The 16,216-nt window shown below is 43.1% G+C and overlaps 1 protein-coding gene across 3 annotated transcripts in view; it reads right to left on the bottom strand.

The window, feature by feature from the left end:
* The window catches only part of ANTXR2 (ANTXR cell adhesion molecule 2), a 356,942-nt gene that overhangs the window by 291,325 nt on the left and 49,401 nt on the right, over nucleotides 1-16,216 (bottom strand). For all 3 annotated transcript variants that reach the window (XM_075352423.1, XM_075352424.1, XM_075352422.1), the window contains one exon: nucleotides 13,698-13,769. In XM_075352423.1, the coding sequence (XP_075208538.1) occupies nucleotides 13,698-13,769 (72 nt within the window). The remainder of the gene's footprint in view (nucleotides 1-13,697; nucleotides 13,770-16,216) is intronic.

Below are 16,216 nucleotides of genomic sequence, written 5' to 3'. Positions count from 1 at the left end.
CAACCGCCCGTCCTTGCACACAGTGAAAAAGGGATGTATTTACAGGGGAGATTATTTGTGACGCCACCCGTGGGTTGCGGTGATAGGACGGTGGCACCACCGCTGCCTCTCGGGGCCGGCGTCCGGAACCGATGACGTGGGGGCAGCAAGGTGATATCCCCTCCACGGGTACGGGAGAGGTGTAGTCCCGGGGCCGAGGTGTAGGTAGGGAGCAGCGCTGGGGCGCTGTCGGCAGGTTGGACCGGATGACACCGGTGTACTCACAATTAGGAAGAAATCACACCAAATCCATATTGTAAACCAAGGCCGGATGCCGGTTGCCTCTGGAGGGGTGTGCTAGTCCCGCACACGGGTGGGCAATGTAGGGGCCCTTCCTCCTGCACTCGTGTTCTGTGGTGTGTGGATTAACCCCGCGTTGAATGGGAAAAATCTGCTCCCCTGCAGTTTTGGACGCAGAGGGAGCCGTTGCCCGCAGACGCTGACCCGTGGGACTTCAATGAGTTCTTGGCGGACACCCTTTCCCCCGCGTTAGAGCAGACCGGCAGCCCATCTGGGCTTCCTTCCTCGGGAACAAGGCCTGGTACCTTGTCCCGCTGGTTAATTAACAAGGGGCTTGAAGCTTTCCTCGTCCTAGGGTCCAGGTACCCCGCCTGTGCACGGCTTCCAAACCAGATTCCAGTTGTCAGTACCGGTGGTCTACAACCCTGCCCCGATCTACTCCAGGTCTACTGCAACCGGATCTCCGTCACCTATGGCCCTACAAAGCTGTCTGCCACCTAATCGGTCCTCCCGTGGTCCAAGGGCTCCAACCCTGACCAGGCTGCACTTCAGCTCTCACTGTCTTCACTCCCAACTCTCCTCACTGAAACTCAACCTTAGAGTGACATTCTGCACTGGTTCCCTCCCCGTGTCACCTCAAGATGCCTAGGTGGGCGTTCCCATCCACCTGGTCCCGCCCACTGGTGTGTCCTGGCTGTCATGGGGGGCGACTAGGATTTGTGGCTGGTGTTCCTGTGTGTGAGATGTGTGGTGTTAATTCCCAAAGAGGAGGCGATTCCTGTACCCTTGGTGGGGGGTACAGTCATCTGTGACTACCTGGTTTTGCCAGGGCGTCACACTTGTGTACATGCTATAGTACTGTGCCCCATCCTTGTGCCCATGCTATAGTACTGTGCCCCATCTTTGTGCCCATGCTATAGTACTGTGCCCCATCCTTGTGCCCATGCTATAGTACTGTGCCCCATCCTTGTGCCCATGCTATAGTACCGTGCCCCATCCTTGTGCACATGCTATAGTACTGTGCCCCATTCTTGTGCCCATCCTGATCATCCTATAGTAATGGCCCCTTTCCTGCTCCTCTTCCGTCATGTAGTAGTGTACCCTTTTCTGCCATATTTCACACATGCAAAAAAAAAAACAAAGACAAATCCTTCTCACCTGTCCTGGTTCTCACGGTGCCCTGCTTCTGACAACGCTTTATATCAGAGGACAGATTCCTGGGAGCTGTGCAGAACGAGTTCTCTATGCAGCTTCTCCAGTGATCAGCTGCTGCCTCTGATTGACCGGCGGCTGATCACTGCATTAGCTGTATACAGAGCTCCTATCTGAGCAGCGCCGGGGAATCGGTCCTCTGATATAAAGCTCTGTCAGCTGCAACCCCCTTGACCTGAGAGAGGACAGATTCCCAGGCGCTGCTCAGATGCGATCTCTGTATGCAGCTCTCCAGCTTCCTCAGGTGCATCAGCTGCTGCTTCTGATATGAGGGAGGGTGTGGGAAAGGTGGGAAGGGGACTCCAAGCACGGTACCCGCCCAGCAGTGTCGCAAAATGCAGTGGCTGTTTTGCATGTCAACATGGTCCTGCCCCTGTTGACATGAAATCACAGGAAGCAGCAAAATCATGGCAGGAGCGGTCACATGACCTCTCTGAGTTGGTGGAGAGGGGCCAACAGCAGCGCAGGTAAGTAGTCACTATCTACTTACATGCCCCAATGTAGCCCCATAGTGAAATTACAAAAAAAAAGGCAAAATAAGCCGGATAACCCCTTTAATCAAGCTTTTTTCCAGGAAATCCTTCTGGAGTCCCCCACTGAATTCCATTTTACTCGGGTACTAGAGTTGCACCCAATTGAGCATCCAATTGCTAATTACAATACCAAGCACCCGAGCATTGTAGTGCTCGCTTATCACTACTTATTATGAGTGCCAAGCACCCGAGCATATGCCAAAAATATATGGTGTGCACACAGCTAAATTCTTATAGAGCTTCTGAGGCTGAATGCCACAACCTGGGAAGGCGGCAGGAAGAGGAATCTATCTACCAATCCACATATACTTCTATTGAGCAACTCGCAGATGGAAACTCTCCTCACCATATTATAGTTAATACTATACCCCTATCAGGCTCCTTTATCCTCTACAAATATAAGGTGCAGCCTATTAGGAAATATTTCCTTAGCTATCTTCGAGGACGTGTGTTCCCCTCTAGACAGTGCAATACCTACAAAACAGAAATTGTTCCTTGTGAGCTCAAATCGATTATAAGCTGGATTTCCTCTTACATAATCATCCGTGCATTTACAGTATCTCCTAAAAAAAGTTTATTCCTTGTATCAAGTGACTGGGCGTGAGAAAGGCCTATAATTGGGCCGAAACGTCCCCCTCTTGTCACAACACAAATATATAAAATAAAAAGACACAAATTTTGCATAAGAAAAAACTTTGTTCAATTTTCTTTTTTGTCTACTCTTGAGAGTGCAGTGTTTCATCCTTGATTAAGCCCCCGAGCATGGTAGTGCTCACTCATCATTATTCATTATGAGTGCCATGCACCCAAGCATGGTAGTGCTCGCTCATCACTACTCATTATGAGTGCCAAGAACTTGAGCATGGTAGTGCTCGCTCATCACTACTCGTTAGGAGTGCCGAGCACCAGAGCATTGTACCGCTTGCTTATCACTACTCATGACAAGTGCCGAGTACCCAAATATGGTAGTGCTCGCTTATCACTACTCAGTACGAGTACCAAGCACCTGAGCGTGGCAGTGCTCACTCACCACTACTCATTACAAATATCGAGCATATAAGCATGGTTGTGCTTGACTATCACTATTTGTTTCGAGTGCCAAGCACCCGAGCATGGAAGTACTCACTCATCACTACTCATTATGAGTACTGAACACTCAAGCATGATAGTCGTCAACTATCACTAGTCATTATGAGTACCGAAGATGGTGGTGCTCGCTCATCACTACTCATTACAAGTGCCGAGCACCAAAGCATGGTAATGCTCGCTCATCACTACTCGTTATGAGTACTGAGCACCCGAGCATGGAAGTGCTTGCTCCTCACTACTCATTACGAGTGCCGAGCACCCAAGCATGGTAGTGCTTGCTCATCACTACTCGCTATGAGTACTGAGCACCCGAGCATGGTAGTGCTTGCTCATCACTACTCATTACGAGTGCTGAGTACCCGAAAATGGTAGTACTCACTCATCACTACTCATTACAAGTATGGAGGACCCTAGCATGGTTGTGCTTGCCCATCAATAGTCGTTACGAGCACCGAGCACCCGAGCATGGCAGTGCTCGCTCATCAATACTCGCTACGTGTGCCGTGCACCAGAGCTTGGTAGTGCTCCGTGACGAGTACTGAGCATCCAAGCATGGTAGTGTTCGCTCATCACTAGTATTGACACATTAGTAATCTTGCACTACCTTTTTGTGTGTTGGCTGACTTTCTCATTTAGACAACTAAGCCAACAATCTCTTCAGTCTTGTCTAATGTACAGTGAAAGATGGAGTAGAGGTGCGGAAATCGAAACATTGGGGTATTTAAATGCCTTTTTCAAAATAATTTTGTACTGCTGGACAACACTTTTGATACTAATATCCCTAGAAAAGTATTGAGAAAGTTATTGCATACACAGATTGTGGTCACTTTACTATCACATGATTTGTATTCAATAAACTGATCCCTAACCATAATAATCATATATTCTGACTGATATTCAAATACATGAGGGGAGTATTGATTTTTTGCAGAAGGTTAGAAAAGAGATCAGATATAATAACGTTTTTTGCTGTCAAGAAAGCAAAGCAAATTGATACATTAGGAGTAAGCATCACAGCACTTCAGACACTACTATATGTTTATAGGTGTAAGTGAATCTAAAATCCAAATAAGAAGACATCAGGCATCAAGTAATGAGCGAGAGCAAAGTAATTAACTTTGGCATGCATTCAACTGTAGAAAGACAAGTTCTATCCAGCATGTTTCTTTGTAATTTAATGTAACAGAGAGACAGGGACAAAAGTGGACAGGCAGTCACAATCACAGCTAATTCACTAACGGCTAAAATAGCAATAATGTTTAGACTGCAACATGTGTACACACTGGTTATGATGGCAAGGGCACCTATTTTTTTATTACAAAGATGGCCATTCGACTGTATGGTTACCATGTATCACTATACTTCAGCTATGTTGGAGGAAATGCCTGACTGTCTACTGCTTCGAAAAATAAGCCAGGAGTTCTGTGAGATGTGGACACATTTTGAAAGGGGTTGTCTCTCATGATTTAGTTTTACACTTTGTAGACCATATAAACTAAGATACAGGAACCTTCCATGTAAATTAACACTATTAACCTGCAGACATGGGATTAATCTGCAGGCAACAGTGTTTTAAAGTTCCACAGCTGCAGCACTGAAAGCTCAGCTACTAGAAGGAAATTAACTTTATTCGTCCCATCAGCCTCTAGCTTTCAGTCAACTAGGTGTGGCCGGTGAGGCTTTAGACACCTTTTAAAACATAGTTGTAACCCAAGCACTGAGTGACAGCTGATTCAGCATCAGTACAGAGCAGGCTGTCAGTCAGTGCCGGGGCATGGTTACCGCTCCGCTTATTATATACTGCCACCACTTTCAAGTTATTTGCCTAACCCTTAGAATCCTTTACCAAAAAGGGACACTAACAACTTTAGTACCGGTTGATATTTCATTTTTGTGTTTTCGTATGTTCATCTCTTTAGTCCAAGAGTCATAGCTATTTTATTTTTCTGTTGATAAAGCCATGTGAGGGCTTGTTTTTTTTCCTGGACAAGTTGTACTTCTGACTGACAGCTTCCATTTTACCATGTTATGCACTGGAAAGTGGGATAAAAATTACAATGTGGCTAAATAGCAAAAAAAAGTGGAATACCGTATTTATTTTTATTTACCAGGAGCTGGCAAATGTTACTGATGAGATTCCAGGACAACTGCAAGAAGGAGGAGCTAGAGGCAGGAAGAGCTAGAGACAGAGGGAGGAGCTAGAGGCAGAGGTAGGAGCTAGAGGCAGAGGTAGGAGCTAGAGGTAGAAGGAGGAGCTAGAGTCAAGTGGAGAATCTAGAAGCAGAGGAAGGAGCAAGAGGCAGAGAAAGGAGCTAGAGGCAGAGAAAGGAGCTAGAGGCAGAGCTCCAACTTTCCTCCCTCTTCTATCTACAAAGAATCTCATCAGTAACTGCCAACTTTGATCTCAGTAATGTGAAAGTCGTCACTGAATACAGATTTCACTTTAGAATTGAGAATTTTGATAATGACTGATCAATTCTGGCAGAGAAAGAAGCAGATTTGTCTGATAAGATATATTGCAAAGTTACTTATTTTCATGTGTATTATTATTCATTTATGAAATAAAAATGAATCTACTGAACAATAGCGATGAGCCACCACCCTAGTGTTCGAGTTTGGTTCGTCGAACGGCGGGTGTTTTCGTCGAACGTTCGATGAACGCTCGTCGAACACCTTTGAACACCTTCAAACACCATTGAAAACAATGTCAGGCAAACACAAACACATACAAACATGCACAAACACGAACGCACACACACATATTATGCTCACCTTACCTTCCGTTCCATCGCCGGCCTCCTGGGACTTGCAGCTCGCCGGTACAAGATGTGTATCAGGTAACCATGCGACTGATGCCCTGGACCCTCCGCTGTCAGCGTGCTGACGTCAAAGGCAGGAGCCGCTTGCCTCTGATTGGCCAGCGCGCTGCCTTTCAGTAGCGTCTGACAGAGGAAGTTCCTCCCTCGTTGCGATGGTTACCCGATACACGTAGTTCGTCGCTACAGGATGTGTATCAGGTAACCATCGCGACCAATGCCAAAACTTCTGCTGCCAGAGCGTTGATGTCAAAGGCAGGAGCCGCTTGCCTCTCATTAGCCAGCGCGCTGCCTTTGAGTAGCGTCTGACAGAAGAAGTTCCTCCCTTGTCACGATGGTTACCAAATACACATCCTGTAGCAGCGAACTACGTGTATCGGGTAACCATCGCGACGAAAGAGGAACTTCCTCTGTCAGACGCTACTCAAAGGCAGCACACTGGCCAATCAGAGGCAAGCGGCTCCTGCCTTTGACGTCAGCGCTCTGGCAGCAGAAGCTCCGGGGCATCGGTTGCATGGTTACCCAATACACATCCTGTACCGGCGAACTGCAAGTCCCAGGAGGCCGGCGATGGAACGGAAGGTAAGGTGAGCATAATATGTGTGTGTGCGTGTATGTTTGTGTATTTTTGTGCGTTTGTGTGTGTTTGTACGTGTTTGTGTGTGTTTGTGCATGCGTGGAATGACATAATAGGGGACCGGGATGGGACATTTAACAAGTTGTGGAACGAATTGTCTGCATTGCAATGATTTCCTATGGGAAATCTTGCTTTGCTGAACGAGTAACTTGGTTAACAAGCACACTCCCTGAACAAATTTTTCTCGTTAACCAAGGTTCCACTGTATTAACATTGAATGACAGTATTACTGTGAAAAGCCAGTTACGCTTTTGGTGATCGAACCATTATCGAATATAACCTCGAACTGTCAAACTTGAAGCTAATTGTTCGCGTTCGTCGAACGACTCGAACATCGCCTATAACAGGTCGAATTTGAGATTGGCGAACAGTTCGATTTAAACACCGCTCATCTCTACTGAACAACCCCCTAAACATCCTAACATGGAAAACTAATAATATTTATAAGGTATTTAGTGAAGACTCAGGCCTTTACAAAGGTCCCAATCTAACAACATGGGAAAAAGACCTGGGTATGAAAATTGAGGAGGAGAGGTTTTTGAAAACCTTAGATACTATATACTCCTTCTGCGTTAGTCTTCAAGAAACATACTACAAGGTACTCTCTAAGTGGTATTTCACCCCGCAAACATTAAACATGATTTATCCAGAAAAATCACCCCTCTGCTGGAGGAATTGTGGGGAAAAAGGAAGCCTGATATTTTGGAACTGCCCAATCCTTGATATTTTGTGGTTGGACACACACAAGGCCTTATATTAAACATTACTCATCTAAATATCCCGCTCACTCCCCAGTTAATTCTACTCTCAATAGGTATTGAAGACATTCCAAACAAATTTAGACATATCATCTGCCATATTTTACTAACCATAAAACATCTTATAGCATCAAGATGGAAACAGGTGTTTCCATACCCCAAATAGAGGATTTAGTGGAGAATACATTCAAATATAATTTGCCTTTAATAGAGAACAACTACAAAAAAAAGAACCAAAAATGGCTTCCTTGGAACAAAACCTTCACATACAACTTGTATATTAATGACTCAATTGACTAGGACTAAGCTCTCTTTATACCATTACATATCCAGCTATGATGTATATATAATAATTGTAAAAATACTCACTCAGATTAACAACCTGTTAACAAAAGGAAAAACCTCTAATCTTTTTATGCAAATTTCTTCATTTATTTATTCCCCCCCCCCCCCGTTTACCCCATGTAGTCACTATCCCTCATTTTTCCTTCTGTATCCCCATACGATTCTGGTTCATACCCTATATTTGAAAATCAATAAAAACCACTTGAAAGAAATAAAAATTAAAATGAGGGTTACACTTTAGATTTCAAGATATTGAAAAATAGAGAAAACTGTACAAAGTCATCGTGCCTAAAGGGAGCACAATATCAATTATATCTAATGAGCTCTTTGTCTATCTAGTCTGGGGTGGACATATTGGTGAAATCTGCACATCCACATAAGGGTCCAAGAGGTAAAATGGTCTACTCCCAAATGAAGCAGAAAAATATAGGGCCCTTGTACTGTTCTTGCAATGGGGTATTTTTCAGTATGTGTCCTCCACTGTACCTATCTACTCATGATTTATCTCTATATATCTATCTATTCAACTTCTCATAGCTCTAGCCTCTACAAACTGCAAAAACAAGTACCTGAAAAATACATACAGCTCTGATAAAAATTAAGAGACCACTGCAAAATTTTCAGTTTTTCTGATTTTTCTCTTTATAGGTATATTTTTGAGTAAAATGTAAATTGTTCTTTCATTCTATAAACTACTGACAACGTCTCCAAATTTCCAAGCAATACATTTTGTATTTATTTTCTGAAAATGAGAAATGGTCAAAATAACAAAAAACTGCATTGCTTTCACACCTCAAATAATGCAAAGAAAACAAGTTCATAATCATTTAGAAACAACAATACTAATAATATTTTACCTCAGGAAGAGTTCAGAAATCAATATTTTGTGGAATAACCATGATTTTTAATCACAGCTTTCATGCATCTTGGCATGTTTTCCACCAGTCTTTCACACTTTTTTTGGGTGACCTTATGCCTCTCCTGGTGCAAAAATGTAATCAGTTCTTCTTTGTTTGATGGCTTGTGACTATCCATCTTTCTCTTGATTACATTCCAGAGATTTTCAATGGGGTTCAGGTCTGGAGATTGGGCTGGCCATGAAAGGGTTTTGATGTGGTGGTTCTTCATCCACACATTGATTAATCTACCGTATTTTTTGGACTATAAGACGCACCTGATCATAAGACGCACCTTGGTTTTAGAGGAAAATAAGAAAATAAAATTTTAAGCAAAACATGTAGTTATGACACACTGTTATAGGGCGAGGATCTACTGCTGACACTGTTATGGGGGTAATGTCCCCAAATTCTCTACTAAGGTACCCCATCCTGGTAATGATCCTTCTGCCTTGTATATGATCCCCATCCTTGTATATATGTACCCCATCCTGGTTAATATTCCCATCCTGCTATATACCGCCATCATGGTATAGCCCCCATCCTGCTACATAGCGCCATCCTGGTATATGCCCTTATCCTGCTATATACCCCCATCCTGCTATATACCCCCATCCTGCTATATACCCCCATCCACCCTGCTATATACCCCCATCCATCCTGCTATAAACCCCCATCCATCCTGATATATGCCCCCATCCATCCTGGTATATGCCCTCATCCTGCTATACCCCATCCTGCTATATGGCCTGTATCCTGTGGCACACAAAAAAAATAAACCTTTATACTCACCTTTCCTCGCTCCATGCACCATCGCTCCTCCTCCTGTCAGTGCCGGCAGCAGCGCCGCTGGAGTGTGGAGCCGTCACCATTGTCTGCAGCATCGCTCGTCCTCCTGTCTGCCTGTCAGCTGACCTGTGTAGAGACTAGCGGTGCGCACAGCTATGGCCAGGAGGAGATTGCGATGCTGCAGACAATGCTGACGGGTGAGTATACTTATTCACTGCCCCCCGCGCTGATGATGATGCGCGGGGGGCAGTGAATATAGCCGCACATGATCCCTCCAGGCTGTAGTTGCCAGGGGTGATCATGCAGGCCAGCTGTTATTTATGCGCGCACCCCCCGCCCATCATCCCACCCATCTGTCAGCGCCGGCTTCAGCGCTGAGGGATGATGGGCGGGACGATGGGCATGCATATGAAATGAGCGGGCCCACATGGTCATGGCAGGCTGCTACAGCCTGCTCATGCCACCAATGACCCACTCCACCGCAGCACCCTCATTCCCCACAGACATGCTCCACATTCAGACTATAAGACGCAGCCCCCATTTTCCCCCAACATTTGGGGGGGAAAAAGTGCGTCTTATAGTCCGTAGGCATGGCGCATTGTCCTGCTGGAAAAAAACAGTCCTCAGAGTTGGGGAACATTGCCTGAGCATAAGGAAGCAACTGTTTTTCCAGGATAACCTTGTATGCGGCTTGATTCATACGTCCTTCGCAAAGTTTCTCATTTTCAGAAAATAAATACAAAATTTCTTGCTTGGAAATTCGGAGACGTCAGTAGTTTATAGAATAAAAGAACAATTTACATTTTACTCAAAAATATACAGTCATATGAAAAAGTTTGGGCACCCCTATTAATGTTAACCTTTTTTCTTTGTAAAATTTGGGTTTTTGCAACAGCTATTTCAGTTTCATATATCTAATAACTGATGGACTGAGTAATATTTCTGGATTGAAATGAGGTTTATTGTACTAACAGAAAATGTGCAATCCGCATTTAAATAAAATTTGACCGGTGCAAAAGTATGGGCACCTCAACATAAAAGTGACTTTAATATTTTGTAGATCCTCCTTTTGCAAAAATAACAGCCTCTAGTCGCTTCCTGTAGCTTTTGATGAGTTCCTGGATCCTCGACGAAGGTATATTTGACCATTCCTGTTTACAAAACAATTCCAGTTCAGTTAAGTTTGATGGTCGCCGAGCATGGACAGCCCACTTCAAATCATCCCACAGATTTTCAATGATATTCAGGTCTGGGGACTGGGATGGCCATCCCACAACATTGTAATTGTTCCTCTACATGAATGCCTGAGTAGATTTGGAGCGGTGTTTTGGATCATTGTCTTGCTGAAATATCCATCCCCTGCGTAACTTCAACTTCGTCACTGATTCTTGCATATTATTGTCAAGAATCTGCTGATACGGAGTTGAATCCATGCGACCCTCAACCTTAACAAGATTCCCGATGCCGGCATTGGCCACACAGCCCCAAAGCATGATGGAACCTCCACCAAATTTTACTGTGGGTAGCAAGTGCTTTTCTAGGAATGCCGTGTTTTTTTGCCTCCATGCATAACGCCTTTTTGTATGACCAAACAACTCAATCTTTGTTTCATCAGTCCACAGGAACTTCTTCCAAAATGTAACTGGCTTGTCCAAATGTGCTTTTCAATACCTCAGGCGACTCTGTTTGTGGCGTGCTTGCAGAAACGTCTTCTTTCGCATCGCTCTCCCATACAGCTTCTCCTTGTGCAAAGTGCGCTGTATTGTTGACCGATGCACATTGACACCATCTGCAGCAAGATGATGCTGCAGGTCTTTGGAGGTGGTCTGTGGATTGTCCTTGACTGTTCTCACCATTCTTCTTTTCTGCCTTTGATATTTTTCTTGGCCTGCCACGTCTGGGCTTAACAAGAACTGTACCTGTGTTCTTCCATTTCCTTACTATGTTCCTCACAGTGGAAACTGACAGTTTAAATCTCTGAGACAATTTTTTGTATCCTTCCCCTGAACAACTATGTGGAATAATCTTTGTTTTCAGATCATTTGAGAGTTGTTTTGAGGAGCCCATGATGCCACTCTTCATAGGAGATTCAAATAGGAGAACAACTTGCAAGTGGCCACCTTAAATACCTTTTCTCATGATTGGAGAACCTGACTATGAAGTTCAAAGCTCAATGAGGTTATAAAACCAATTTAGTGCTTTAGTAAGTCAGTAAAAAGTAGTTAGGAGTGTTCAAATCAAGAAATTGATAAGGGTGCCCATACTTTTGCACCGGTCAAATTTTGTTTAAATGCGGATTGCACATTTTCTGTTAGTACAATAAGCCTCATTTCAATCCAGAAATATTACTCAGTCCATCAGTTATTAGATATATGAAACTGAAATAGCTGTTGCAAAAACCCAAATTGTTATAAAGAAAAAAGGTTAACATTAATAGGGGTGCCCAAACTTTTTCATATGACTGTACCTATAAAGAGAAAAATCATAAAAACCGACAATTTTGCAGTGTTCTCTTAATTGTTGCCAGAGCTGTATATAATAAAAATGCAATGCAATATATGCAAAGGCAGATAATCATATTCAAAGACAACAACAAATTAAATATTGTTCTTTTTTGCTTTAATATTTTTGGTTTGATTACATTTATTTTGAGCTAATCTACATTTCTTAATTGGGAAAAAATGCAATACAGTTGGAGAACAGGAAGTCACAAGTGCACTGAGATATTATTCCCCTCACTTCACTGAGTGCAACATAGTACCACGAAATATATCCCCATGAATTAGTTGACACTGGGAAATGTTTTCATTTAACTATGTTCATTATTTCCATGTGTCTGGAACATATAAACAATGGATTTTCTGATGGGGAACCACGCAGCAAAAAAGGCTAAAATTCAAAACATGTGGCCGAAGAGAAGGCGAATATCTTTTTAATTATCATTTCCTGGTTTAGTGAGTACAAAAAGGCAAGTAACTCCAAAGTCGTGTTTTTAAAGAATAATTGTGTTAAAAGATTATAGACTGAGCGACAATACATTTTAAGATGTAAAGAAATTTACCGAATGATACACACTAAATCTTTGTTAATTTTGTCCAAATTTACTGCTGATCCAGTATGCAATTGAAACTGTTCATAACTACAATAACTCTAGGTGAAATAGTTCTGAGCACCAGCCTTGGTGGACCCCGAGCAGACGTACAGGGGGCCTGCCAATATCTGGTTCTCAGCAATAAGAAATGAGGACCGGCCTATAAGCCAGCAGGTGACATCAGCGTGCGGCACTTGTCAGTGATGTCAGAGGCTGGCGATTGAATACTTGGAAGTTTAACCCACCCTTATGATGTGATTATTAGAGAATAGCAGAGATGCACATACAGGGGTTCTCCAGTGAAAACAGCTAATCACCTCTTCATAGGAAAAGTGATAACATTGATTTATGGGGGTCCAACTCCTGGGACTGCACCGATCGGCAGCATGGGGAACTTTTAGCCTCATTAGTTAGACCTCTGATCCACTAACTCCCTCAGTGGCTGTGTTGTACTAGGCATTTTCTGGTAGCTCCAAAGATAAATGGATCTGCGATCACATATCCCACCTGCCACTGCATTTTAGGGCTCTTTTCCACTTGCAATTTTCATGTGCGAGTGTGATCCGATAAAACATCAGATCACACTCGCACCAGTGTTAATCAATGAGACAGTATCTTCTTGCCTTTTATTTCTAGACACGAATCGTGTTATTGGTGCAATCGCAGCATGCTGCGTTTTGCAGCGAGTCTCGGCTCACGCACCCCCATACATGCCTATGGGAGCGTGTGAAACATCGCACTGCACTCGCATGTTATGTGAATGCAGTGTGGTGTGATATATGCAGAGACAGACAATGGAGGAGATGGTGAGAATGTGCTCCCTCCCTCTTCTTCGAGGCTGTGATATGATCGCATGATTGGATCACAGTTGCATGACTCTCAGCTAACACGCGGAGCAGAGGGTCATTAGCATATCGCTTCCAATGGTCTCACATCGGAAGCTGTACGCAAGTGGAAAAGAGCCCATATTATGAGAATAAAATTGCCCTAAAAGCAATAAAAGTTTATTATTCCAATTGGTGTGGTTTCCAATGGTATGGCTGGCCAAAGCAATAGCCATTTTGCATCAGTTTGCCAACAGTCTTGGAAGCTGAAGGTATGTCAGATTTAAAAAAAACTATGTGTGATGACAAAACATAGCTAACTGTGTAATAATATTAAAAATGAATGAAGCATAGTCAAAATATGAAAACATAACACAAACGAGTAATTGATTGTATTGCTCCCTAAATTGTACAAACCAGAAACATACCTGTCTCCCGTCAGTGGCATAATTGTCTTTGCTTGAGTCGAAAATACAATGAAGGACAACCTCATTCGCGGACTGAAAAAAAACAAAAAAACAAATTTGAGTTTTTACTATATAAAACAAAGAGGCACATGAGAACAGCAGCATTGATACCAGGTCTGATTTAAAATGTTTGTTTTATTTTATTTCTGTTGCTCCATTTTTTCTTTTAAATCCACCGTACAGATCCATAAATATGGGCCTTTGTATTTAGTGCTAATTTTTATGATCTTTACGAAGGGGGTGTAGCTCACATGATTCTTTAAAGAGTTGGTTCACTACTTATTTTTCAAAACCACATCGATATAATATTAAGAAACAATATTTCTCTCAAATATAATGTGTTGGCAATTCAGCCTGTGAGCGGCACTATTGCAGTCAGCTCATCCCCTTCTCGTGATCCTCGGGCTCCAAGACCTCTGACTTCCGGTGATGTCACGTCAACTTTAAGTTGACCTGACATTACCGCGGCCAGACTTCCTGAGTGACTGGGCTGTGGGCAGCGTTTCACCACTTGTCACAGCCCAGCATCGCTCATGCTTGCAGCGCTCTGCAGTGAGATGCTGGGCTATGATGAGCGGTGAATCGCTGCCCACAGCCCAGTCACTCAGGAAGACTGAGGAAGGCTTCGGTGATGTCAGGTCAACAGGAAGTTGATGTTACATCACCGAACATCAGAGGCCATGGAGCCCGGGGCTCACAAGAAGGGGATGAGCAGATCGCAATAGCACCACTTCCAAGCACTATTGACAACACTAGGTATCTGAGAGAAGCCTTGTTTCTCAATATTATACCGATGTGGCTTGGAAAAATAAGTAGTGAACCATCTCTTTAAAGGGAACCAATCACCAGGATTTCCATATATAAGATAAAGCCAGCGCTATACTGGCACTATAAGGCTGCTTATCTACATACCATTAGTGGTCAGCTCGGATGTTTAGGTTTTCAAATCCAAGAAAGTGAAGTTTATAAATTCAGCAGCTTCTTGAGTGACAGTTGCATCTGAGCAGACAATCTCTAGGTGAGTATTCATATGGATTCCCGCCCCCCTGCCTGTTGTTCCTTCCTCTATGGTAAGTATTATACAAACAATTCACTTTTTTGAAGGACCTGTGGTGAGGTCATACCCATGTGACCAGAAGGGGCGGGGCCTCAGCAAAACAAAGCTGGATACCAGGTCACATGGGTATGACCTCACCACAGGTCCTTCAAAAAAGTTAATAGTTTGTATAATACTTACCATAGAGGGAGGAACAATAGGCAGGGGGGCGGGAATCCATATGAATACCCACCTAGAGATTATCTGCTCAGATGCAACTGCCACTCAAGAAGCTGATGAATTTATAAACTTCACTTTCTTGGATTTGAAAGCCTATACATCCGAGCTGACCACTAATGGTATGTAGATAATCAGCCTGATAGTGCCAGTATAGCGCTGGCTTTAGGTTATATAGAAAAATCCTGATGATTGGTTCCCTTTAAGTGTGGTTTAAGGATGCTGTGCATAATTACCCTGTAAGAAACACCCCCTTGGTAAAGACCATCAAAATCAGCACGAACTAAAAAGGCTCATATTACTTTCACTGTAAAGGGAAAAAAGTGATTATTCATGGGAAAAGTGGGAATAAAATAAGACAACTGGTAACAAATGCTCTTTAAGTAAGAAAATCATTTGTAACAAGTATTCAAGATGGTGCATTATTTATTAAAATAAACTTTGCTCCATCTGTAATACTTGGATGGTCATTTGTTTGAATAAGTGGCTATTATAGGAGAAATGTAAACATCTGGAAAAATAATTTGTTACAAGCTGTGGCCACCAGCTGGTCATTTTCTTCCTATTGGGAAATGTTGCTTCTAGGTGGGGCTTCTAAAAAAATATTCTTTAAATGAGCTTGTGTGCTTCTATGATTAAAATTCTTAAAGGCAGCTGGACATTACTGTGGTTTAAAAAAAGCAGAAGGCCTCCCCATGTATATAATAGGGTTCATTAACTTCACTGGTGTAAATGTACATACCTGGACACCCGTTCTTGGGTCCAGGTGTATGGAAGGGGCTCAGAAGCTGAGCCCACTCTACATGTGGCACCTGATTGTAACAATAGAGACCAAAACTAGCACTGATTGCTATGGTTTAACTATTTACATGGCACTGTCAATAATTGCACTGGCCTCCATAGGACCCCCACGTGGAAATTTTGGGTGCTGATGGGTTACCATACAAGCCTGACGCCTGCTGAATGCCCCCATGGCTACCAGCTCCTATGAAGCCCAACAACAGGAAGTAATGCAGTATATAAAAGAAGACATCAAAGAATTCAAGTTTCCTAAAGAGAAAAATACGGAAAAAAATTAAAAAAAAGTTTTATAAGCATAAAATTAAAACCACTCTGTTTCCTAAAAAAAAAAACCTGAAAAAACTAATTTTGTATCAGGGCATTCATAAAAGTAAGGTCCAGAATAGTGTTAATTGCATCAAAAAGT

The sequence above is a fragment of the Anomaloglossus baeobatrachus genome, chromosome 1 (assembly GCF_048569485.1).
Source record: "Anomaloglossus baeobatrachus isolate aAnoBae1 chromosome 1, aAnoBae1.hap1, whole genome shotgun sequence".
Classification (NCBI taxonomy): domain Eukaryota; kingdom Metazoa; phylum Chordata; class Amphibia; order Anura; family Aromobatidae; genus Anomaloglossus; species Anomaloglossus baeobatrachus.
Note: the sequence above shows the minus strand (reverse complement) of the source record. Positions and strands in the feature narration are given on the sequence as shown.